The sequence below is a fragment of the Sciurus vulgaris genome (assembly GCF_902686455.1).
Source record: "Sciurus vulgaris genome assembly, chromosome: 9".
Taxonomy (NCBI): domain Eukaryota; kingdom Metazoa; phylum Chordata; class Mammalia; order Rodentia; family Sciuridae; genus Sciurus; species Sciurus vulgaris.
The window spans coordinates 8,817,970-8,837,507 of record NC_136469.1 but is presented as its reverse complement, the minus strand read 5'-3'; the positions used below and the strand labels follow the sequence as shown (position 1 = coordinate 8,837,507).

The 19,538-nt window shown below is 45.4% G+C and overlaps 1 protein-coding gene across 12 annotated transcripts in view; it reads right to left on the bottom strand.

Annotated features, from left to right (window-relative positions):
* LARP1B (La ribonucleoprotein 1B) overlaps window positions 1-19,538 on the bottom strand; it is a 105,614-nt gene that overhangs the window by 20,889 nt on the left and 65,187 nt on the right. For 8 of the 12 annotated variants that reach the window (XR_013766176.1, XM_079153664.1, XM_079153665.1 and 5 more), the window contains 2 exons: window positions 8,726-8,908; window positions 512-635 (listed from right to left, as the gene is read on the bottom strand). Coding sequence is in view for 11 of the 12 variants with exons in the window: in XM_079153664.1 (XP_079009790.1) it covers window positions 512-635; window positions 8,726-8,908 (307 nt within the window). In the remaining variant the exon portion in view is untranslated. The remainder of the gene's footprint in view (window positions 1-511; window positions 636-8,725; window positions 8,909-19,538) is intronic. The other 4 variants (XM_079153671.1, XM_079153673.1, XM_079153672.1 and 1 more) reach the window with 1 other exon arrangement.

Below are 19,538 nucleotides of genomic sequence, written 5' to 3'. Positions count from 1 at the left end.
GCACTTGCCTGGAAATGTCAGATATAATTTACAAATCTCCCAAGGCTAGTTATATTTCCCACAGAGCCAAGGCCCTAAAACAAAAGGATCAGCCATTCAATGAAAATCTTTGAGAAATGTTTCCAACCATCTTGAAATCACTTCAGATACATTAAGAACTGACCAGGCCTGCCTTCTCCCCACTAAGGGTCAGTAAGGGTCAGGCTATGAGCGTGATCAGACATTGTAACAATGGCTCCCAGGTCCTCTGTGACTGCCTGTCCGTTCAGGCAGGCGGAGTACAGTGGGGTTCAAACCCTTCAATGTTTACAACTAGGCCCGCTTCCCCATTCACAGTCTGTTCTCATAAGTCTCTAAAATGTTTAGAAGTTCTTCGAATTGAGTATTATAATTCTAGCATTTTTCTCAAATATCTAATGTTTTTTCTGCAAATAAAGAAAAAAGGAACAATCTTTTAAAACAATTTAGAACTGCTTTAATAGTATTCAGACACAAACGCAGGTATACATACCTTGCCTGGACTGTGAAGGCACCACAGGAACTTCTTGGTTTGGCTCAAAAGGAAGTTCAGGTGTTAGGTTTTCAAACTGCTCTTTACTAATGAGATTTAGCTTCTTAAAGTTCTCAACTTCTTGCTGAAGTAGAATGGAGGAAGCTAATTACTAAACTGGCTAACAGAGTTACCAACAGACAATAATTGATACCAACCTCAAAAAAATAAGACCTAAAATAAAAAAAGAATGAATTGTTGTGGAATTACTAAAAGGTGTTATAATAAAGAATCTGGCATTATATTTAATAACAATTGATAGTCTAAAAGAGGCACAGAGAACCCTAAGATATCACAAATATTTTACAATTAAAAACAGTCTAAGAGCACACACACACGAATCATGAGATATCTGTTGAGCATTTACCCACAAAACTCCCAGGTATCACAGAGGTGACAAAGTAATCTAATACGTGACCCTACCCAATTTATAAGTTCCACAAAAAGAAATGCACACATGGAAACCGATACTGTCAGGTAACATGTGACAAGAGACATCTGGTATAAGGACTGAGATCATCAGGGACGTGCCCTTCCCAGGATGAGGATGCAGACAGCGAAAGCATTCTGGCCTAGGAATTGTGAGCCAAGGCCAGGAGCTTGAAAAAAGCAAGGTGGTGGTTAGAAAATCACAGACTGAGAAGAGCCACGGGGAGCAGGGGCATTTACAGGCCTCGGAAGCTGCAGGCAGCCACCAGGTGGCCTTCCAACTCATCAAGAAGTTGTGCTTCCCTTTTCTGTCCTGGGATAGGAGGATGAAATCAATCAGGATGCCCTGAGGCTCATCTCCAAACCTCTAGGGAGCTCAGCAGTGAGGAAACCCGCAGGTCTGAGCTCTTGGCTCAGAGGAAGAAGGGACTCATCCTGTCCTGGGGCGCCAGCCTCCACCTGTCTCAGAACTACTGTTACACAGTCACTGAGGTGCTCCCTGTCCTGATGGGCAAGGGCACAGAGCGCTGTTGTTATGGAGGGGGACCAGGCTGCTTGGGAGGTCACCTGGCCACATGCACAAAGCATCTATGCCCGTTTCCACCTGGGGAAGCCACATCTTGTTTCCCTACTAACGCCTACGTTACATCTGCAGCACGCGGTGCGGGTGGGAATGACCCTTTATGGGCTGACAGCCAAAGGGCGGCTGAAGCAGGTAAAAAACAACAGTATTGCCAGATGGAAGCAAATGAAGCATCACCATCACCAAATTGTCAGAGAAGCCTGCTCCAACTAGCTACCCATGGTTTTACCACTTGAGACGAGAGTAGTTCCTTGTCAGCTCACGCCAGGTGTTGGATGTGCTGGCCTTCAGACAGGATGCCTCTTCTTTGCATTGAAGTGCAGCTCCTGCCTCTATGCCAGAAATTTCATTTCTCAAAGCCTTCAGTAGGGGCTGGGAGTGTGGCTCAGGGCAGAGAGCTCGCCTCGCGTGTGATACTCTGGGTCCAGCCCCAGCAACACGCACAGTCTTCAGTGAGCTAGACCCATCCTTACTCACTCGTCACTGTCCCTTCCCTGGGTACAGAGTGTGCTATCAGATACTCCCAATTCAACCGACGATCACTATATGTTTACCACATGCCAGTAATGAAGTGCATTTTCATAATGGGACCTCTGTGTAGGCTCTTAGTTTTTAAAACTATTAAAACAGAACACAGCACACAGATCCTAAGCAAACACCTCAGTGAGTCACCCAGAGGACACACAAGGGCTGGTGCAGCTCGGGGCAGAGCAGTTGCCCGGTGTGGGCCAGGCCCTGTGTTCCACCCCCCACCTCCGCTTCACAAAAAACTAACATAAAAGTAAAAAATTTAACCTGGTTAAGTACCAACCAGGCAGAGATTCCCAGCAACCTAAAAGCTCCCTTCCCACCACCCTGCTCCTCCCTCTTCCAAAGGCAACCCAGGGGCTGATTTCAGGACCACTGATGACGTTGCCGGCTTTTGAACTTTTATTATTTTTTTTTTCATGCCAGACGACGTGTGTGGCCTGTCCCCAGAGGTGTGTCCAACTAGAGTGGAGGGCGCCTCAGCAGGGGGCAGCCACAGACAGCCCCTCCGAGGCCTCGGTCCACTGGAACCACACCACACCCAGGGGTCCACACCGCAGAGCTGAGCAGGCGCCGTCCAGCGTCCAGCCCAGGGGACTCGGGATACTCACTGTGGGGACAGTGCTGTCCACCCTGCTCTGTCCTATCCCAGGAATACCAAGGTCTGTTGTCCAACCCCCTCTACCATCCAGGGGCATTTGGTCCGCTCGGAATCATAGCTCTGAATGTGCTGTAAATGCCTTCTTTCCACGAGCGGGGACACACACAGATGTCCACCCGGTGCGTCTTAGTTGTAGACGAGCCCATGGGGCGCGGGCTCCTCCGTGCTGTTAGTAAGGCCAGGTGTCACAGTGGCCGGACTGCCTCCCTCCCCCTCAGTCCCACGCTGAAGGTCTCCTGGCTCCACATCCGCCACACTGGGTGTCACCCACCTGTGAAAACGTACCACCTTACCAAGAGTGAAGCCTGACACAGCTGCGTCCTGAGGGGACCACGTGTCCGTGTGGCTCATCATCTAACAGATCCAGCCCTGTCGTCTGCACCTGGGAGGGGTACCTGGAAGTGCCTGTCCTCTGCTCAGTTCTGTGGTGGACCTCAGCCTGGGCTAACGGCTATGAAAATTTACGCCATGTTGAAAAGGACCAAAGTAGAGGCAGCTGCACAGCATGGCGGTTGGACCTCAGGAGCACAGCGGGAAAGGAGCCAGCCAGAGGATCACTGCCTGGTCCTCTCAGGACATTCTAGAAATACCCACACCATCCACAGGGAGACCAGATTGGAGGACGCTGGAGTGAGGGACAAAGGTGAGGGACAGTGAGTGAAGGTGAGCGGATGGGGACAGTGTGTGGGGCCAGCAGGTGGGGACAGCGGGTGAGGGACAGTGGGTGAAGATGAGTGGGTGGGGACTGTGTGAGGACAGCAGGTGAAGGACAGTGGGTGAAGATGAGTGGGTGGGGACTGTGTGAGGACAGCAGGTGAGGGACAGTGGGTGAGGGTGAGTGGGTGGGGACTGCGTGAGGACAGCAGGTGAAGGACAGTGGGTGAGGGTGAGAGGGTGGGGACTGTGTGAGGACAGCAGGTGAAGGACAGTGGGTGAGGGTGAGAGGGTGGGGACTGCGTGAGGACAGCAGGTGAAGGACAGTGGGTGAGGGTGAGTGGGTGGGGACTGTGTGAGGACAGCAGGTGAAGGACAGTGGGTGAGGGTGAGAGGGTGGGGACTGCGTGAGGACAGCAGGTGAAGGACAGTGGGTGAGGGTGAGTGGGTGGGGACTGCGTGAGGACAGCAGGTGAAGGACAGTGGGTGAGGGTGAGTGGGTGGGGACTGCGTGAGGACAGCAGGTGAAGGACAGTGGGTGAGGGTGAGAGGGTGGGGACTGTGTGAGGACAGCGGGTGAGGGACAGTGGGTGAGGGTGAGAGGGTGGGGACTGTGTGAGGACAGTGGCTGAAGGACAGTGGATGAGGGTGAGTGGGTGAGGGATAGTGGGTGGGGACAATGGGTGAGGGTCAGCGTGGTGGGAAATGGACGCATTTCCGTGGCCCTTCACTGGCCTCTGGAGGAGTCGGGTGAGTCCCCCTGGACCACGTGGCTCTGTCCTACCCCTCTGGGTCTCCGTACACTCTGCGGCCTGCCTGTCAACTCCCTGATGTTCATCTTCTGATGGGAACAAGCTCTTCCCCCAGTGCTCCCCCCCCCAACACACACCAAATTCACTTTAATGTAGTGTGATTTATGAATCAGTTCTTTCATTATTATTAAACCTTCCCTATCAAAGTCTCAGAGATAGTGTCTGGAAGTTGGATTATTTGCTCTTCACATTTTTATCTGCAGTCCTTCTAGAACTAGCTTTGTGTATGGCATGACACCAGGGTTGCTCTGCAGGTGTTAGCCACAGCAATTCACTTACGTGAATCAAGTGACTTCATTGTGCCCACATTTCCTATACCCTACTGATCTTCTGCTCTTTCTCTGTGAGAAAGATGTGTTAAAATCTCCACCATGACCACAGGTGCATCCAGGCCTGTCAGTTTGCGCCTTGTGTACCTGATGGGTGCATTATTGGAGGCATACAAACAGAGAGCTCTTATAGTTTCTGGGCACCTAACCTGATGTGAATACGAAGTGCCCATCTTAGCCAGGAGCAGTGACACATGCCTGTGATCCCAGCAGCTCGGGAGGCTGAGGCAGGAGGATCAGAAGTTCAAAGCCAGCCTTACCAACTTCGAGGCCCTAAGCAACTCAGTGAGACCCTGATGTGGCTCAGCGGTCAAGTGCTCTTGAGTTCAATCCCTGGTACCCAACCCCAAATACATAAAGTGCCCATCTTGATATCTCGGCATTTCTTTTTGCCTCTGACCCGCTCTGCTTGGCTGTGAGACTCAGGCCAGCTCTGCCGTTCACCTCTGCCTGCACATTCGCCCTCCAACAGCACCTCACGTTCTCCTCAACTCCAGGCTTCCTTTCCTTCAGGACCTTCAGACCTACTGACAATGAACTTTCTCGGTTTTCATTTGGTTTATTTTACCTTTATTTTTCTATCAGTTTATTGGGAGCCTGTTTACTATTTAATTTATGCAACACAAAATTCACCTATTTTAACCGTACAATTCAATGATTTGGTTACTTTTTGTCATGTGAGTTTTTAATGTTTTCTTTTTAAGAGCAAAGTGAAGGAGCCACTCAGGAGAATACTGACACCCTGTTGTTCTGGCAAGAAATTCCCTCCCATGTCCTTCCTTCACTTAACCCATCACTGGTCCTTTTATGATCCCAGCTAAACATAAATATAAGGCTTGGTGGAAGGGAGAAAACATGTTTCTTTTTACCCTTTTCTTTTCTGTCCATAATTCTTAGAGTGTTGGAATAAGTCTATGACTGAGTCACATTCTAACCACTTTACATTTTTTTCCTTCTTTCTTCCTTAAGTGACTAAGTCAGGAAAAAACTTAAATTTTCTACATATTTAAATTTAATTTACACACGACCAAAGGGTATTGTTGTTATATGTAATACCCTATCAAAATTCCTAAGTCATTTTCAAGAACTTATTCTTAGAAATACTCTTGTTCTGCCAAAGTTAGAATTTATTTTAAAAAGACTTCAGTGTATTTTGGAACTTTTACCTATGAGTGAAAGTCATTAAATATGGGAAACTCTCCGGCTCCCAGCTCCTGCACAGAGCTGAGTGGCCTGTTGCTAACCAAGCTGACAGAGCCATTCCCAATTCATGAGCACTGTGCCCACTTTCCGAATGAGCATGAGTTAGTGACATATAAAGTTGTCCCTCTCCATCTACTGCAAAGAGGAGTCGTGAAACAAAGCTGAGGACAAGGAACTGTTTAGTTGAGTGCCAAAACTCGTTTACCTTTATTCTAGAATATTCTTCTTTTCTTTTCACAACTATAAATGATATTCCATTGTCTCCTCCTCACCATTATTTCTGAGAAAAATTAGCTGTCTTACTACTAAAAATTATAAAGTAAACTGTCCATTTTCTCTGGCTTGTTTTCAGTATGTAAAACGATGGCCTTGATGTGGTCTTCTTTGTATTTATCTTCTGTGGAGTTTTTAGGGCTTGAATTTGTCCCTTGCTATCTTCCATCAGTTTCGGTAACTCTCAGCCAGATCTCTTCAAATATCACTTCTGCCTATTCTCTCTCTCCTCCTCCTCTGAGAATACAATGAAATGCATGTTAGTCCTTTGGTTGTATCTCCTGAGTCTTATATTCTTTTCTGTGTTTTCTGTTGTTCTAAGCTCTACTTAGAATTCTCCTCTTCCTTTTTCTTTCCTTCTTTCTTTTTTTTTTTTTTTTTTTAATTTTTTGAGATTGCCCAGGCTGGTGTCAAATTTGTGAGCTCAAATGATCCTCCCACCCCAGCTTTCCAAAGTAGCTAGGACTGCAGGCAAACACCACCATGCTGTGCCCAGCTGGATTTTTCTTTTGATTCATCTTCCAGTTCAGAAATTCTCCATTCAGCTGTGTTGTTCTACTGCTAAAACTGTCCACTGTACCTGGCTATTGTATTTTGTTGTTGTTGTTGTTGTTCTAGAATTTTTATTTCATTCTTTTTTAAGGTTTCAAGTTCTCTACTGAATTCTACACTCTGGATTTTATTTGTAAAAACATTTAAAAAATAGTTACTATAAAGGGTATTTGGTAACTGTTTTCTGGATCCCTATGGGTTGTTTCTATTTTCTGTTATTTTGTTTTGTTTTTGTTTTTTTGCCTTTTCCTATCACAACACCTTGTCTTGTAATATGTGATTATTTTGGGGGGTGGGGCAGATGGAACTACTGAAAATCTGAAGCCTGGGATGCTATTTTTTCTCCAGAAATGATTGTGTTTACTGCAGCCAGACAGCTAGAGGCAAGATCAAGTTGATCAAATAAGGAACTAAAATCTTCGAAGCTGATCCTATTGAATGCAGGTCTTTTTCTCACTCTAATTTCTAGGATGTAGCCCTTCACAGCTCCCAAAGCCTGGAAGGTTTGCTAGAGGTTTGTCTCTGGTTTCTGCACTCCAATTTTTGTAAGCCTAGTCCCATACGTTTCCTAAAAATATCTTTTAGCTTTTTATTGCTGCTTCTGGAATTGACAAATGTCTCTAAGGGAAACAGAGACCCAAATCTCCACCTTACTTCTCTTGGTTTCCGACCACATGGTTCTTACTGAGGAGCTCCTCTGCCTTCACAGAGCTCTGTAAAAATCTGCTTTTCTAGCTGTCCTCAGCAGGAAGGTTGATCTGAATTAGTCTACCACAATGAGATACACAGCGAAGCTTAATTTTAAAAATAAATTTATACTATGCCTTGTTCAAAAGGGACCAAGGAGACCTAATCACCCCAGTGAATACATTTTTTAAACAAATTAGTTATGATTCAATAGGAGTTAAAAAAAAGATGTAAATAAAAAATTGATATGTACACAGTACAAAGGTAAAAAAGAAGAGTGATTTTCCCGAGGTAAACAGGCATGAAAGCTGTCAAAGTGCTTTCTGCAAGATTAACATCTGAATTGGATTTGCTGCCTGAAGAATGAAGAGTTTGGCAGATGAGCAGTGTGAAAAGACACACGCAGGCCCAGGAAGCAGCGCGCACGCCTGGTGTTCACAGGCACGAACCTCAAAGCTGAGAGGAGCTCACAGTGAGGATGTGCAAAGTCCCAACTCCTCAAGAGACAGAGGCTGAGCATCATCCTGAGGTAGAGGTCAGGAACCACTGGCCACGCTAAGGAGCACAGGGAAATGGACTTACGATGTAGAAAGAAGAGGGAGGGCATCCTTTCCTTCCGGATCACTTCCCCGAAAGTAACAAAACCCTGCAACTGCCAAGGACCACCCCTGCTGTCCCGCAGAGAAAGCAAGACTGAAAACGCTGCCAGCGCGGAGGAAAGCAGATCAGTGACCAGGATCGAAAAAAGAAAAGTCAGTCTTTGAAGCCTGAAAGCAATTGCTGCTTCTTAGATTTATCATAGTAAATTCTCTTATTTGCTAGGGAGAAAGAAAGGAAAAGAGGGGAAAGCACAGTCATGAAAGTAAAGCCAGCGAGAGAACGACCTGGAGCCGAGAGGCTGCCACACGAATCCTATGGAGGGATGATGCATGGTGGCAGGAACGGACAGGAAAGGACTGAAGGACCCCGTGACAAGCTGCAGGGTGGCAGTCTCAAGTTGCCAGGTTTTCCTAAGGCATCCAAACAACATAACCAACACAGGATCCCTAGACGATGAGGAGGTCTGACAAAAAAAGAAAAATAAAGAGACGAGAGGCGGGGAAAACATACATAGGAAACAGGTTTGGTCAGGTTTTCCTTTAAAAAGTTTTGTTGTTGTTTGGGAGACAAGTGGGATGCCTACGGAATATGACACACAACTGGAGAATTTGACAGCGACGGGTTCTACAGTTCTAGACTCGGGCATGGACACCAGGGAGGCCTGAGCATACAGCTGATGACTGAAAACCTCGGGAAGACTCTAAGATGTGTTGGACAAGTTCTCAAAGCAGTAAGAGAAGCCAGCCAAGAGTAAAACCAGGGAAGACTATCTTTAAAAGATAAGAAGGAACTGTACCTTTAAAAAGGTTAGAACGTAAAATGTAGGTTAAGGATGTTTCATCACAATAAAAAGAATATACTCACACGCACACAGGTAAGAGCCCACCTTGCGGAGCCGCGACGCAGGACGGTGCTGAACAGAAGGAAAGTTCTGCTCACAGAAGCCATCCTGAGAGGTCCCACCCTGGCCGGAACTAAGACGCTGTGTGCCTCAGAATGAAAACTGGCAGGAATGGGCAGGAGTGCACCCCAGAGCCCAGCCCCGCACTAAAAAATCAAAGCACAAACAGAAAAAACGCAGCGGAGAGGAAACTGCTTTGCAGAAGAATGCTAACTAGTTAACATAAAAGAAAGAGCATGAATTCAAAAATCACCATCTTATAGTAAGCATGATAACTGACTCAGGCAAAATTATCAGAGGAAGATTAAAAAAAGAGTAAAGGGGAACAGAGTTTCAGAGAGTCACTGAAGACCAGTTCTCAGTCACAAAGGGAGAAAGGTGCCTACAGTGAAGGCCCCCCACTAGACGTCACCATAACCAAATGACCCCATCATCAGCTCTGACCCCCTCACCGTTTCCCTCACTGACACCGCCTGTCTCCTGAGGTGATACACTGAGAGGCACAGAGCACCTAGGTCCCTGTCAAAAACATTCGACCCTGACGGGGGCAACGGGACACCCTCCTGTAGTGCCAGCGGCTAGGGCGGCTGCCTCACAGCGGGATGGGGACGTGGCTCCATGTGGAGCCCTGGGTTCAATCCTCAGTATCGTTAGAACAAAAAAATTTAACCTAAAGCTACTTGTGGGAATGTGATGGGCTGACAGATCTGACTCCATGAGAATGTCACAGGCCAGACTCTAAGGGAGATGACTAAACAGACTCCATTTTGCCCTAAGACTCCAGGTTACGTAGGAAATAAGCTTCTCCCATGGGAACACCCCGCCTCTGTGCCCATCATCAGTTACTTAGTGTGACATGTTTAACAATACAGAATGATAATTCCTATGTAAAGAAAAATTGCTCTCTTTTGATTCCTATTGCTCCTAAACAATGTACCATGTGAACAGTGATTGTGTGGATGTTAGCAACCATTCTTTAGTTTGTACCTAGGCAAGGGTCATTTTGACCCACTTGCCCCTCTGTCGATGATCTCATGATGTTAATGTGTAATTTCGAATCATAGCAACAGACACTTATGATTAATGTGATTTTTGGTATAAGAACTCCTACAACCCTGTGGTTGGGGCTGTTCTCCCAATAGCCATTTTTGGGGCGTTGTGTGAGACAGTCAGCCGGCGGCTTAATAAAGACTCAAATTTGGACTTCTAGTGGTAATCGGTCTGTTCTTAAGTTGCGCCCCATAACAGGAAAATGTCAGGAAAGTCCAGAACTATTGGCTTTAACTCTTCAAACACATCAGTGTTGGGGGCTGGGAAGATGGCAGCGTAGAGCAAAGCTGTGCCCCAACCTGCCCTGTGGTGCAGAACCAAAGTAGCAGGCACAGAGCTTCCCAGAGGGGTGGGTAAAGAGGGTTTCACTAAGCTTTAATACTGGACCCTCAGAGCAGCTTGAGGACTCAAGACATTTGGTTACAATAAACAAAGAAGAAAGAATGCATCAGTGCCTGCCGGGCAGCTGTCAATCTGGATTCATCACAGGCAGAGGGAAGGGGTCTGGAGAAACCTGAGATCAAAAATGCTGCCTGATCTTAGCTGATCCAGAGCCCGCACCGTGCGCTGGTGCTGGAAAAGCATGCTCCGTATCTCAGCTGGCTGCAGAGAGCTGAGGGGGAGCCATCCTGGGGTAAACTGAGACTGCGGGACCTGGAGATCAGAAAAGTAGCCACAGTAGCCACGATATCCCAACAGGTATCTGTGGAGGGACCTAGGCTGGGCCCAGAGGAATGCAAGGAAACAGGCGCAGAGTACACGGTACCCAGGGGAATCTGAGTCAGAAGGGCCAAGGGGAGCCTGGCTCCCTTCTCCTTTGTGCCGGTGGCTCACATGACCAGCTGAAGTGGGCCAGGGTCTGAGCAGTGGGGGTGAATACACTCGGGGACCAAGCCCCGGAGGACCGTGCTCCCGGGCAGCAGTGACTGGAGGACCGGCCCCTCTGCTCCAGGAGGGGGCTGCTTGGGAGGCTCTTGAGAACTAGACCCACAGAGGAGACCAGCTACTGCCTAGCCCTGGGGGCTGTCAATCTGATCTCTCTGAAGAAGGCCCCCCATAACAATGCCCCTGAGGTCTGACTGGACCTCAGCGCCACCTGCTGGAACTCCCCACAGAACCTTCACAAGTGGTGCCCTAGGAGTAAGCTGAACTGGACCCAGTGGGCACAACACCCACTGACAGAATGACCTAACCCAGCCCACCTCACCCAGGTGAGAAGGGAAGCCCAGTCTCACATCAGACAGCTTCAATCACTGGCCACGCCAACTGGCAACTCAGAGAGTAACACGAAGCAGGAAGTGGGTGACAACCCGGCCCCTTGCTCTCTCAGTACGTAACTCAAGAAGAACTGGAAAGAAAGACTACTGGACGGACAGTGACCACCCAATGTGGTCAACTATTCTTTTTTTTTTTTTTTTTAATTCACTAAATTCTTACTCATTTATTTTTTATTCTTTCTGTTGTATGTGGGGGGCACATAAATGTGAATTCTGGCTGTGCTGATTGGCTCAGGGGCATATATATGTACACTGGTTTATTTTTTTCTCATTTTTACCATTAAAAAATGTAATCACATTTTCCTAGCACTGTCTTTTGAAGGGCTGGGTTTTTTGGATTGTATGTTTTGGTCTGGTTTTGTATCATTTTCATTTGTTTATTTCTCTTCTCTCTCTTTCTCTCCTATCTTCTGCTAATGACCCATTTCTACTGTTCTCTCTCCCTTGCTCAATACCTTGCTTCTTCTGTTTTTCCCCCCCTTTCACATAAACATCATTTGCTGTACCTCTCTGTATTCCCTGTTCACTTTCAATGTTTGTTTGTTTATATGTGGTGCTGAGGATTCAGCCCAGTGCCTCATACATGTGAGACAAGTGCTCCACACTGAGCCACAACCCCAGCCCTACCTGTGCACTTTTTAAAACTGTAAGATCTTTCTAATTTTCTAACACATTTCCTTTCCCCTAAATAACTATATTTTTCATCAGAACTCATTGGTCTATATAACGCAGGTCCTCACCATTAATGCTAATACAATCATTACTGCTGTGGATGATGGTGCTGACACCTGCTGTTTGCTTTAAAGCCAGATCTAGTTCATGGTTGTTGTTCTTACTGTTGACAAACGCTGAACCCACCGTTCCTGTTTATTGGTGGTAATTAATGTTGGAGACGTCACAGGAGGAACTGGGTTTTACTTTAACACTGTGTATTGTTTGAAAGAGTTGTTACTATTGTTTATTTTGCCCCATTCTGTGAGGTGCTGGGAACCTACAGGGACACTAATAAAGTGCACAGGTTGGAGACTCTGCTGTTGAACTAAATATTCCCTCACATTACTCAACTCAAAGAAGGGAGGAGACAAAAGCCCCAAACCAACAAAAAGGACCCAAGGAGGAACAGCCAGAGAGGGACCTCAGGTGCCACCCCTTGGCATCTACCCATACCTTAACAACAGACAGAAGCCACAGAACAAATAATACAATCACACACAAAAGGACATGCACAAAAATGGGGTGCACCTCAATTGATGCAAAAGACAGGTATCCAAAACGTAAATCAGTAAAGATATCTCCAACCTAAACCACTGTAAACCAAATGAACCTAACACTCATCTACAGAATATCCCATCTCAAAACAGCTAAATTTACCTTCTTAGCTGCACATGGAACTTTTCACAAAAGAGATCATATTCTTTCCAAAACAGATCATATTCTAGGCCACAAAGCAAAACTTAGCAATTATAAAAAAAATAATCACATGTATCCTATCAGATTATAATGGAATAAAGTTAGAAATCAACAGCAAGAAAAATAATAGAAACCACATAAACACATGGGGTTGAACAATACTCAAATGAAGAATGGATCAAAAAAGAAGTGAGAATGGAAGCCAAGAAATTCTTAGAAACGAGAGCAGAGATACAACTTATGAAAATCTCTGGGACAGTAGGAAAGCAGTTCTAAGAAGAAAATTCATAGCACAGAGTACCTACGTTAAAATATTAGAGAGGCTGGGGCTGTGGCTCGGTGGTAGAGCACTTGTCTCACATATGTGAGGTACTGAGTCCAATCCTCAGCATAAATAAATTAAATAAAATAAAAACATTAGAGAAATTAAAAAATAAAGTATGTTCCACCTCAAGGCTTTAGTAAAAGAAGAACAAACTAACACCCAAACCAGTGGAAGACAGGTAATAATAATTAAGATCATAGTCAAAATCAATGAAAGTGAGAATAAAAAAATACACAGAATCAATGCAACAAAGCACTGGTTCTTTGAAAAGATAAATAAAATTGACAAATCCCTTAGCCAAAATAACCAAAAGAGTGAGAAGAAGCCAATCAACAAGATTAGAAATTAAAAAGGAGACATCACCACAGACCCCGCTGAAATCCAGAGGCTTATCAGATCCTATATTGAAAATTAATACTCCAATAAACTGGAAAATTTGGAAGACATCAACAAATTTCTAGACACATATGAGCTAACCAAATTAAATCAGGAAGATACAGAAAACCTAAACAGACCAATGTTAAGAAATGAAATTGACATAGCAATTAAAAGTCTTCCCAAAAAAGCCCTGGACCTGATGGATTCTCAGCTGAGTTCTACCAGACCTTTACAGAAGCACTAACCCCAGTGCGTCTTAAACTGTTCCGTGAAATCAAAAGGGAGGGAACCCTCCCAAATGCATTTCATGAAGCCAGTATAATCCTGACACCAAAACCAGACAGAGATGCACTGAGGAAAGAAAACAAGAACAAAATCACTGATGGACACAAATGCAAAGATCCTCAATAAAATATTAGCAAACAGAAGCATTCAGAAACACATCAAGAACATAAGACACCATGAGTAAGTGGGTTTCATTCCAGGTATGCGAGAATGGTTCTACATGTACAATTCAATAAATGTGATCCATCACTTACACAGAATTAAGGACAAAAATCACATGGTCACCTCATACATGCAGAAAAGGCCTCTGATAAAATCCAACACCCATTTGTGTTAAAACAAAACAAAACAAAACAAAACAAAAAAAAAAAAAAAAAACGCTGGAGAAGCAAAGGATCAAAGAACTTACCTCAACATCGTAAAGGCCACTTCTGACAAACCCAAAGCCAACATCAAATCAACTGGAGAACAACTAAAATCATTTCCACTAAATTCAGAAACAAGGCAAGGCTGACCACTCTCACCACTCCTATTCAATGTAGTCGAAACAAGAGCGAGGTAAGAGAAAAAAATCAAAGGGATAAAAATAGGAAAAGAAGCTAAAGTATCTTAGAAGATCCAAAAAACTCCACCAGAAGACTTCTGGAGCTTATAAATGAATTTAGCAGGATATAAGATCAACACCTACAAATCAATAGCTTTCCTACACTCCAGTAGCGGTTCAGCTGAGAAAGAAATCAGGAAAACCATCCTATTCACAATAACCTCAAAAAAAAAAAAAAAAAAAACCTTGTGGAATTAATCTAACCAAAGAGTTCAAAGATTTCTATAATGAAAATTATAGAATACTGAAGAAAGAAACTGAAGAAGACCTCAGAAGATGGAAAGACATGCCTTGTTCTTGGATAGGAAGAATCAATATTGTCCAACTGGCCATACTACCAAAAAGCAATATACAGATTCAATGCAATCCCCATCAAAATATCGATGACATTCTTCACAGAATCAGAAAAAAATTCTTCAATTCATTTGAAAGAATAAGAGATGCAAAATAGTCAAAGCAATACTAAGCAAGAAAAGTGAAGCAGGAGGCAGCATAACACCTGATCAGAAATTTTACTACAGAGCTGTAGTAACAAAAAACAGCATGGTATTGACATCAACACAGACATGAGGAGCAATGGAACAGAACTGAAGACTCAGAGGCAGAACATACCTGTAGCCATCTGATATTTGACAAAGGTGCCAAAATAGATCTTGGAGGAAAGACAGCCTTTTTAACAAATTGTGCTGGGAAAACTGGATGACTGTATGTAGAAAAATAAAATTAGGCCCCTCTCTCGCACCCTGCACAAAACTCAAATTGAAATGGATCCAAAGACTTAGGAATTAGACCAGGAATCTTACTACTGCTAAAAGAAAATGTAGGGTCAACACTGCACCATATAGGTGCTGGCATGGAATTCCTTAACCAGACCCCCAAAGCACAAAAAATAAACCACCAAGCAATGAATGGGATGCCATCAAGCTAAATAGCTTCTGCACAGCAAAGAAAACAATTACCAGCATGAAGAGAAAGCATACAAAGAACTAAAAAAAAAAAAAAAAAAAACCACCAAAACAAATAACCCAACCAACAAATGGGCAAAAGAACTAAACAAACTTCTCAATAGAAGAAACACAACAGGCCAATAAATATAGGAAAAATGCTCAACACCTCTAGCTGTCAGGAAAATGCAAATAAAAATTTCACTAAGATTTCATCTCATTCCAGTCAGAATGGCAAAGATCAAGGATACAAACAATTAATGCTGGTGCAGTTGTGGGGAGAAAGGAACCCTTGTACATTGTTGGTGGGCCTGCAGACCACTACAACCACTCTGGAAAGCAGTTTGGAGATCCCTCAAAACTAGGAATGGAACCTCTATATGACCCACCTCCCACTCCTGGGTATTACCCCAAAGATCTAAAGTCGGCATACTACAGCAACACAGCCAGCTCGATGTTTACAGCAGCACAATTCACAACAGCTAATTACGGAATCAACACACGTGCCCGTCAACAGATACTTAAGAAGTCATGGGGAATATATACAATGGAGTTCCACTCAGCCATTAGAAAAATGAAATTATGGCATTTGCCAGTCAGTGCGGAACAGCGTGCTAAGTGAAATCAGTCAAACTCAGAAATCCAAAGGTCGAATGTCTTCTCTCACATGCGTAAGCTACCGCAAAATAAAGGAAATGGGGAGGGAAGCATAGGACATCATAAAGAACCACTCAAATACAAACCAAAAGATAAAGACGGAAGTGGAGGACAGCAGAGGAAGGAGAGGGGAGAGAGAGACCCTTCCCAGTTTTCTCCCCACTTATTTTTCATTTCTTATTCTCACAATGCTTGGAACATAATCAGTTGTTAATGAATATTTATTGAAAAAAATAAGTGTTCAACACTGCATCTCACCCTTGGATTATCACAAGTGGAGTATTTCAGCAGCTTCATCTTCTCCAACTCTTGTCTGAGCTAATGCCTCATTTGTATTATACCTTATCAGACCACTATTTTGACCACACTTTCTTTAATAAGAACTGTAATTACTCTTTGTTCTTAATTCCTACATAACTTTCAAGACTCTTTCACAATCAGGTCCCTTTCCAGCTACTAAAACAGCCTTCGGAGTACCAGAGTGCTACATTTACCTTTAATTCAGTTGTACTTGTTCAACAATGATGCATTTTTTAATGCACCAGCAACGCCACTGCTATTCTACCCAATGAATGCATATCATTGATGTAGTCAACCTCTAAAATGTTAATGCACCTAAAGAGAAACCTAACAAAATAATGAAGAGGTTTTGGTAATGCCCTGACCACTGATAAAGCATCCAAATATACACTTTTGAACCAAATATATTTTTAACATATCTTTTAATGTTTAAAAACACTGAGAAGCACAGAGGAATACTATCCATTAAAAGAGTTATTTTCAAAATCAGTCTAATTGGGAGGCTGAGGAGGAGGATTGCGAGTTCAAAGCCAGCCTCAGCAAAAGCAAGGCGCTAAGCAACTCAGTGAGACCCTGTCTCTAAATAAAATATAAAACAGGCTGGGGATGTGACTCAGTGGTTCAGCGCCCCTGAGTTTAATCCCTGGTAACAAAAAAAAAAAAAAAAAAAAAAAAAAAAAAAAAAAAAAAAAAAAACATTCTCTAAAAAAGAAAGATGATTATGAACAGAAAGAGCCAACAAATTAGAATTCTCAAAAATTTAGGAAAGAATGCTATATTGCCATATATGTGATCAATTCACAAACCATATGAAGATGTAGGGTTGTGCATAAAACAACATATGTATTTTTTGGTGACTTAAGAGAGTTAAGAATATTTTGCCCATACTCAAATTTTCAACTAAAACCTATACACAAAAAATACTCAACTCCACTATCAGAGAATCCACATACTTAGATCTCATCTGACCAATGAATGCTGAGAAAGCTTTTGTTGTTCAAGAGCCGATTTAGATTTAAGACAAATTACTTTCCCAGTATTTTTGACAGAGTGTCAGTAAAGGTCTCCGAGCGCACACGTTGCTGCATTCCATCAACCGCCAAGCGGCTAGAATTTCGAAACTGCACAGGTTATATTGGAAAAGCTAATCATATTATCTGAGGAAGAAACTTCAGGAACTGATTTGTTTTTCACTCATTGACTCTGTGGGTTGGAACTCTTGGTCCCAAAACTCTCTTTGATCCACTATCTTCTAAACCAAGGCCTTTCTCCGGCGAGGTCTCCCCAGGGCAGCACCACCTTCGCCCACCCGCCCCTTCCTCCCCGTCCGCTCCTAAGTCAGCCGCCCGCTTCCCACCTCGCCGGTCTGTGCACACGCGAGGCTGCCACCACCCAGGCCAAGCTCTTGTGCGCCGCAGGGGGAACTTCCGAAGGTCGGTGTAACCAGGCCAAGTTCCAACCGCTGCTGAGCGGGGATAAGCACAGAACCAGGGCCTAGACACCGGGCAAGGTCCCCGGAACGCGCACGAAGGAGGCCAGTGCTGGGCACCAAGGCCCGGGCTGCGCTGCACTGGGGCGCGCAGGGCGGGTTCGGGCGGCCTGGAGGTGAAGGAGCGCGGGCAGCCAGGGCATGGGTCGCGGCGGCCCGGGCGGCCCTGCGTCTCTGGGGCAGAAGGCCCACCACCTGGTCCCGGGGCTCCCAGGTCGCCTCCCTTGCAGGCCACACTACGACTCGCTCGCCCAGCTGCTTTTAAGTAACTGTGTTTCTTTCAACTGTTAAAACCTAGCCGTTGGGTTCAGTGCAGCGGGGCTGGGGGTGCCTAGCACGGCCAGGCCCTGGGTCCCCCGGAGGCAGACCCCGCGAAGAGCAATAGAGCCAACGGTGCGCTTCCTCCGGGGTGCGGCCTGCTCCGCGGGGGCCCAGAACAGAGTCGGAGCGCCCGTGGGGCTGAAAAAGCTTCTTCCGGTCTCAACACGCACAGACCTTTTCCCTCGTCATTATCCCCCAACAATATGGTCCAGCTGAACACAGTGGTGCACACCTGCAACCCCTGCAACCCAGGAGGCTGAGGCAGGCGCATCGCAGGTCCAAGGACAGCCTGGGGAGTTTGGGGAGGCCCTCTCTGAAAATAAAAAATAAAAAGGGCTGACGAGTAGCTCACTGGTAGAGCCCCTCCAACCCCTAGTGCTGCCCCCCCGTCCCCCAAAAAAGAAACACAACAAAAAACAACCTGTCTAACAAGTGTTAAGACTGCAGAGCGTTCGCACTGGTTTAGATATTGCAAGTGTCCCAGCGATAACTAGTGTTTAAAGCGTACGGGAGGACGGGCACCAGCTACACCCAAGTACCACGCCACTGCCGATGAAGGACTCGAGCATACTGAGATTTCTGCACCTGTGTGTTGTGCGAAGGTTGTCATGGACACCGAGACGACACTCAGAGGAGGCGGCGCACGAGTGGCGCACGAGTTCCTGAAGTGCCACGTCTTTCTCAAGACGGGACCGTCGGACCTCTCCGTCTTATGATGTGGCAGGGATGGTCTGCTTCTGGCTATGACACATGAAGGACACTAAAACCTCCTCGTGAAAATGACCATGAAAGTAACAGGAGGCAGCGACTGCAGCACTGGACAGAGGCAACCTGAGCCCGTGGTCTCTAGGGGAAGGGGCTCACAGGATGGGCTCCGCCATCGCCAGCTTGCTTTCTGGGAACAACTTTCCAACCGTGGCAAGCGAGCTTCGGTCCAGCAAAGCACACCTGAGCTCAGGTGTCCTGCTGAGCTCACTTAAAAGCTGGAGGAAGGGAATCTGTCCAACAGAGCACCGGAGAAGCAAGAGCTACCGTGCAGTAAGTGGCAGTGGGGGTCAGACCCTGTGGACTACGCGTGCGTGAAGAGGTCACTCGCGACGTGTCCCCGATCTGCTCCTGTGGACTTGAGCACTGGGGATGGAGCGCACACAGGCCAGCTGAGAAGAGCCCTCGCACCCTCACCCCATACCCCGCGAACACCCTGGGCGTTGGGCGGAGGTGCAGCTTTGAAACTCTGCCCAGCTGCGCATGAGGTGTTTGCTCCAGAGTAAGACCTAGGCCAGGCTGCCCAGCCCAGTCCAACGCAAAACCTGACAGGACCCAGAGGGGACAGCCTGTCAAGTTTAAGAGGCTTTGCACAGAGCCGACCAAACAATGAGTAAAATTAAGCCTATATAGTAGAACAACAGAAACACCAGCCTTCAGGGGAAGAGGACATTATCATAACCTATAGTCTCTACAAAATCACACTAGTTTCCAGAACAAAAATTTGAAAAATACTAAATGTGAAAAGAAACAGGAAAGTGTAACCCATAGTCGTGGGTGAAAAAGCAGTTAAAAGAAGCTGCCCCCAGGTCTCTTGAATGTTGGGTTTTTAAGATAAGACTTCAGAGCAACTGTTACAAATATGTTTCAAGAAATATTCAAGGGAAAGATGGTTCTAATGATTAAATAGGGAATCTCAGCCCCCAAAACTGGAAATATAAAACATGAAAATTCTAGAACTAAAAAGTTTA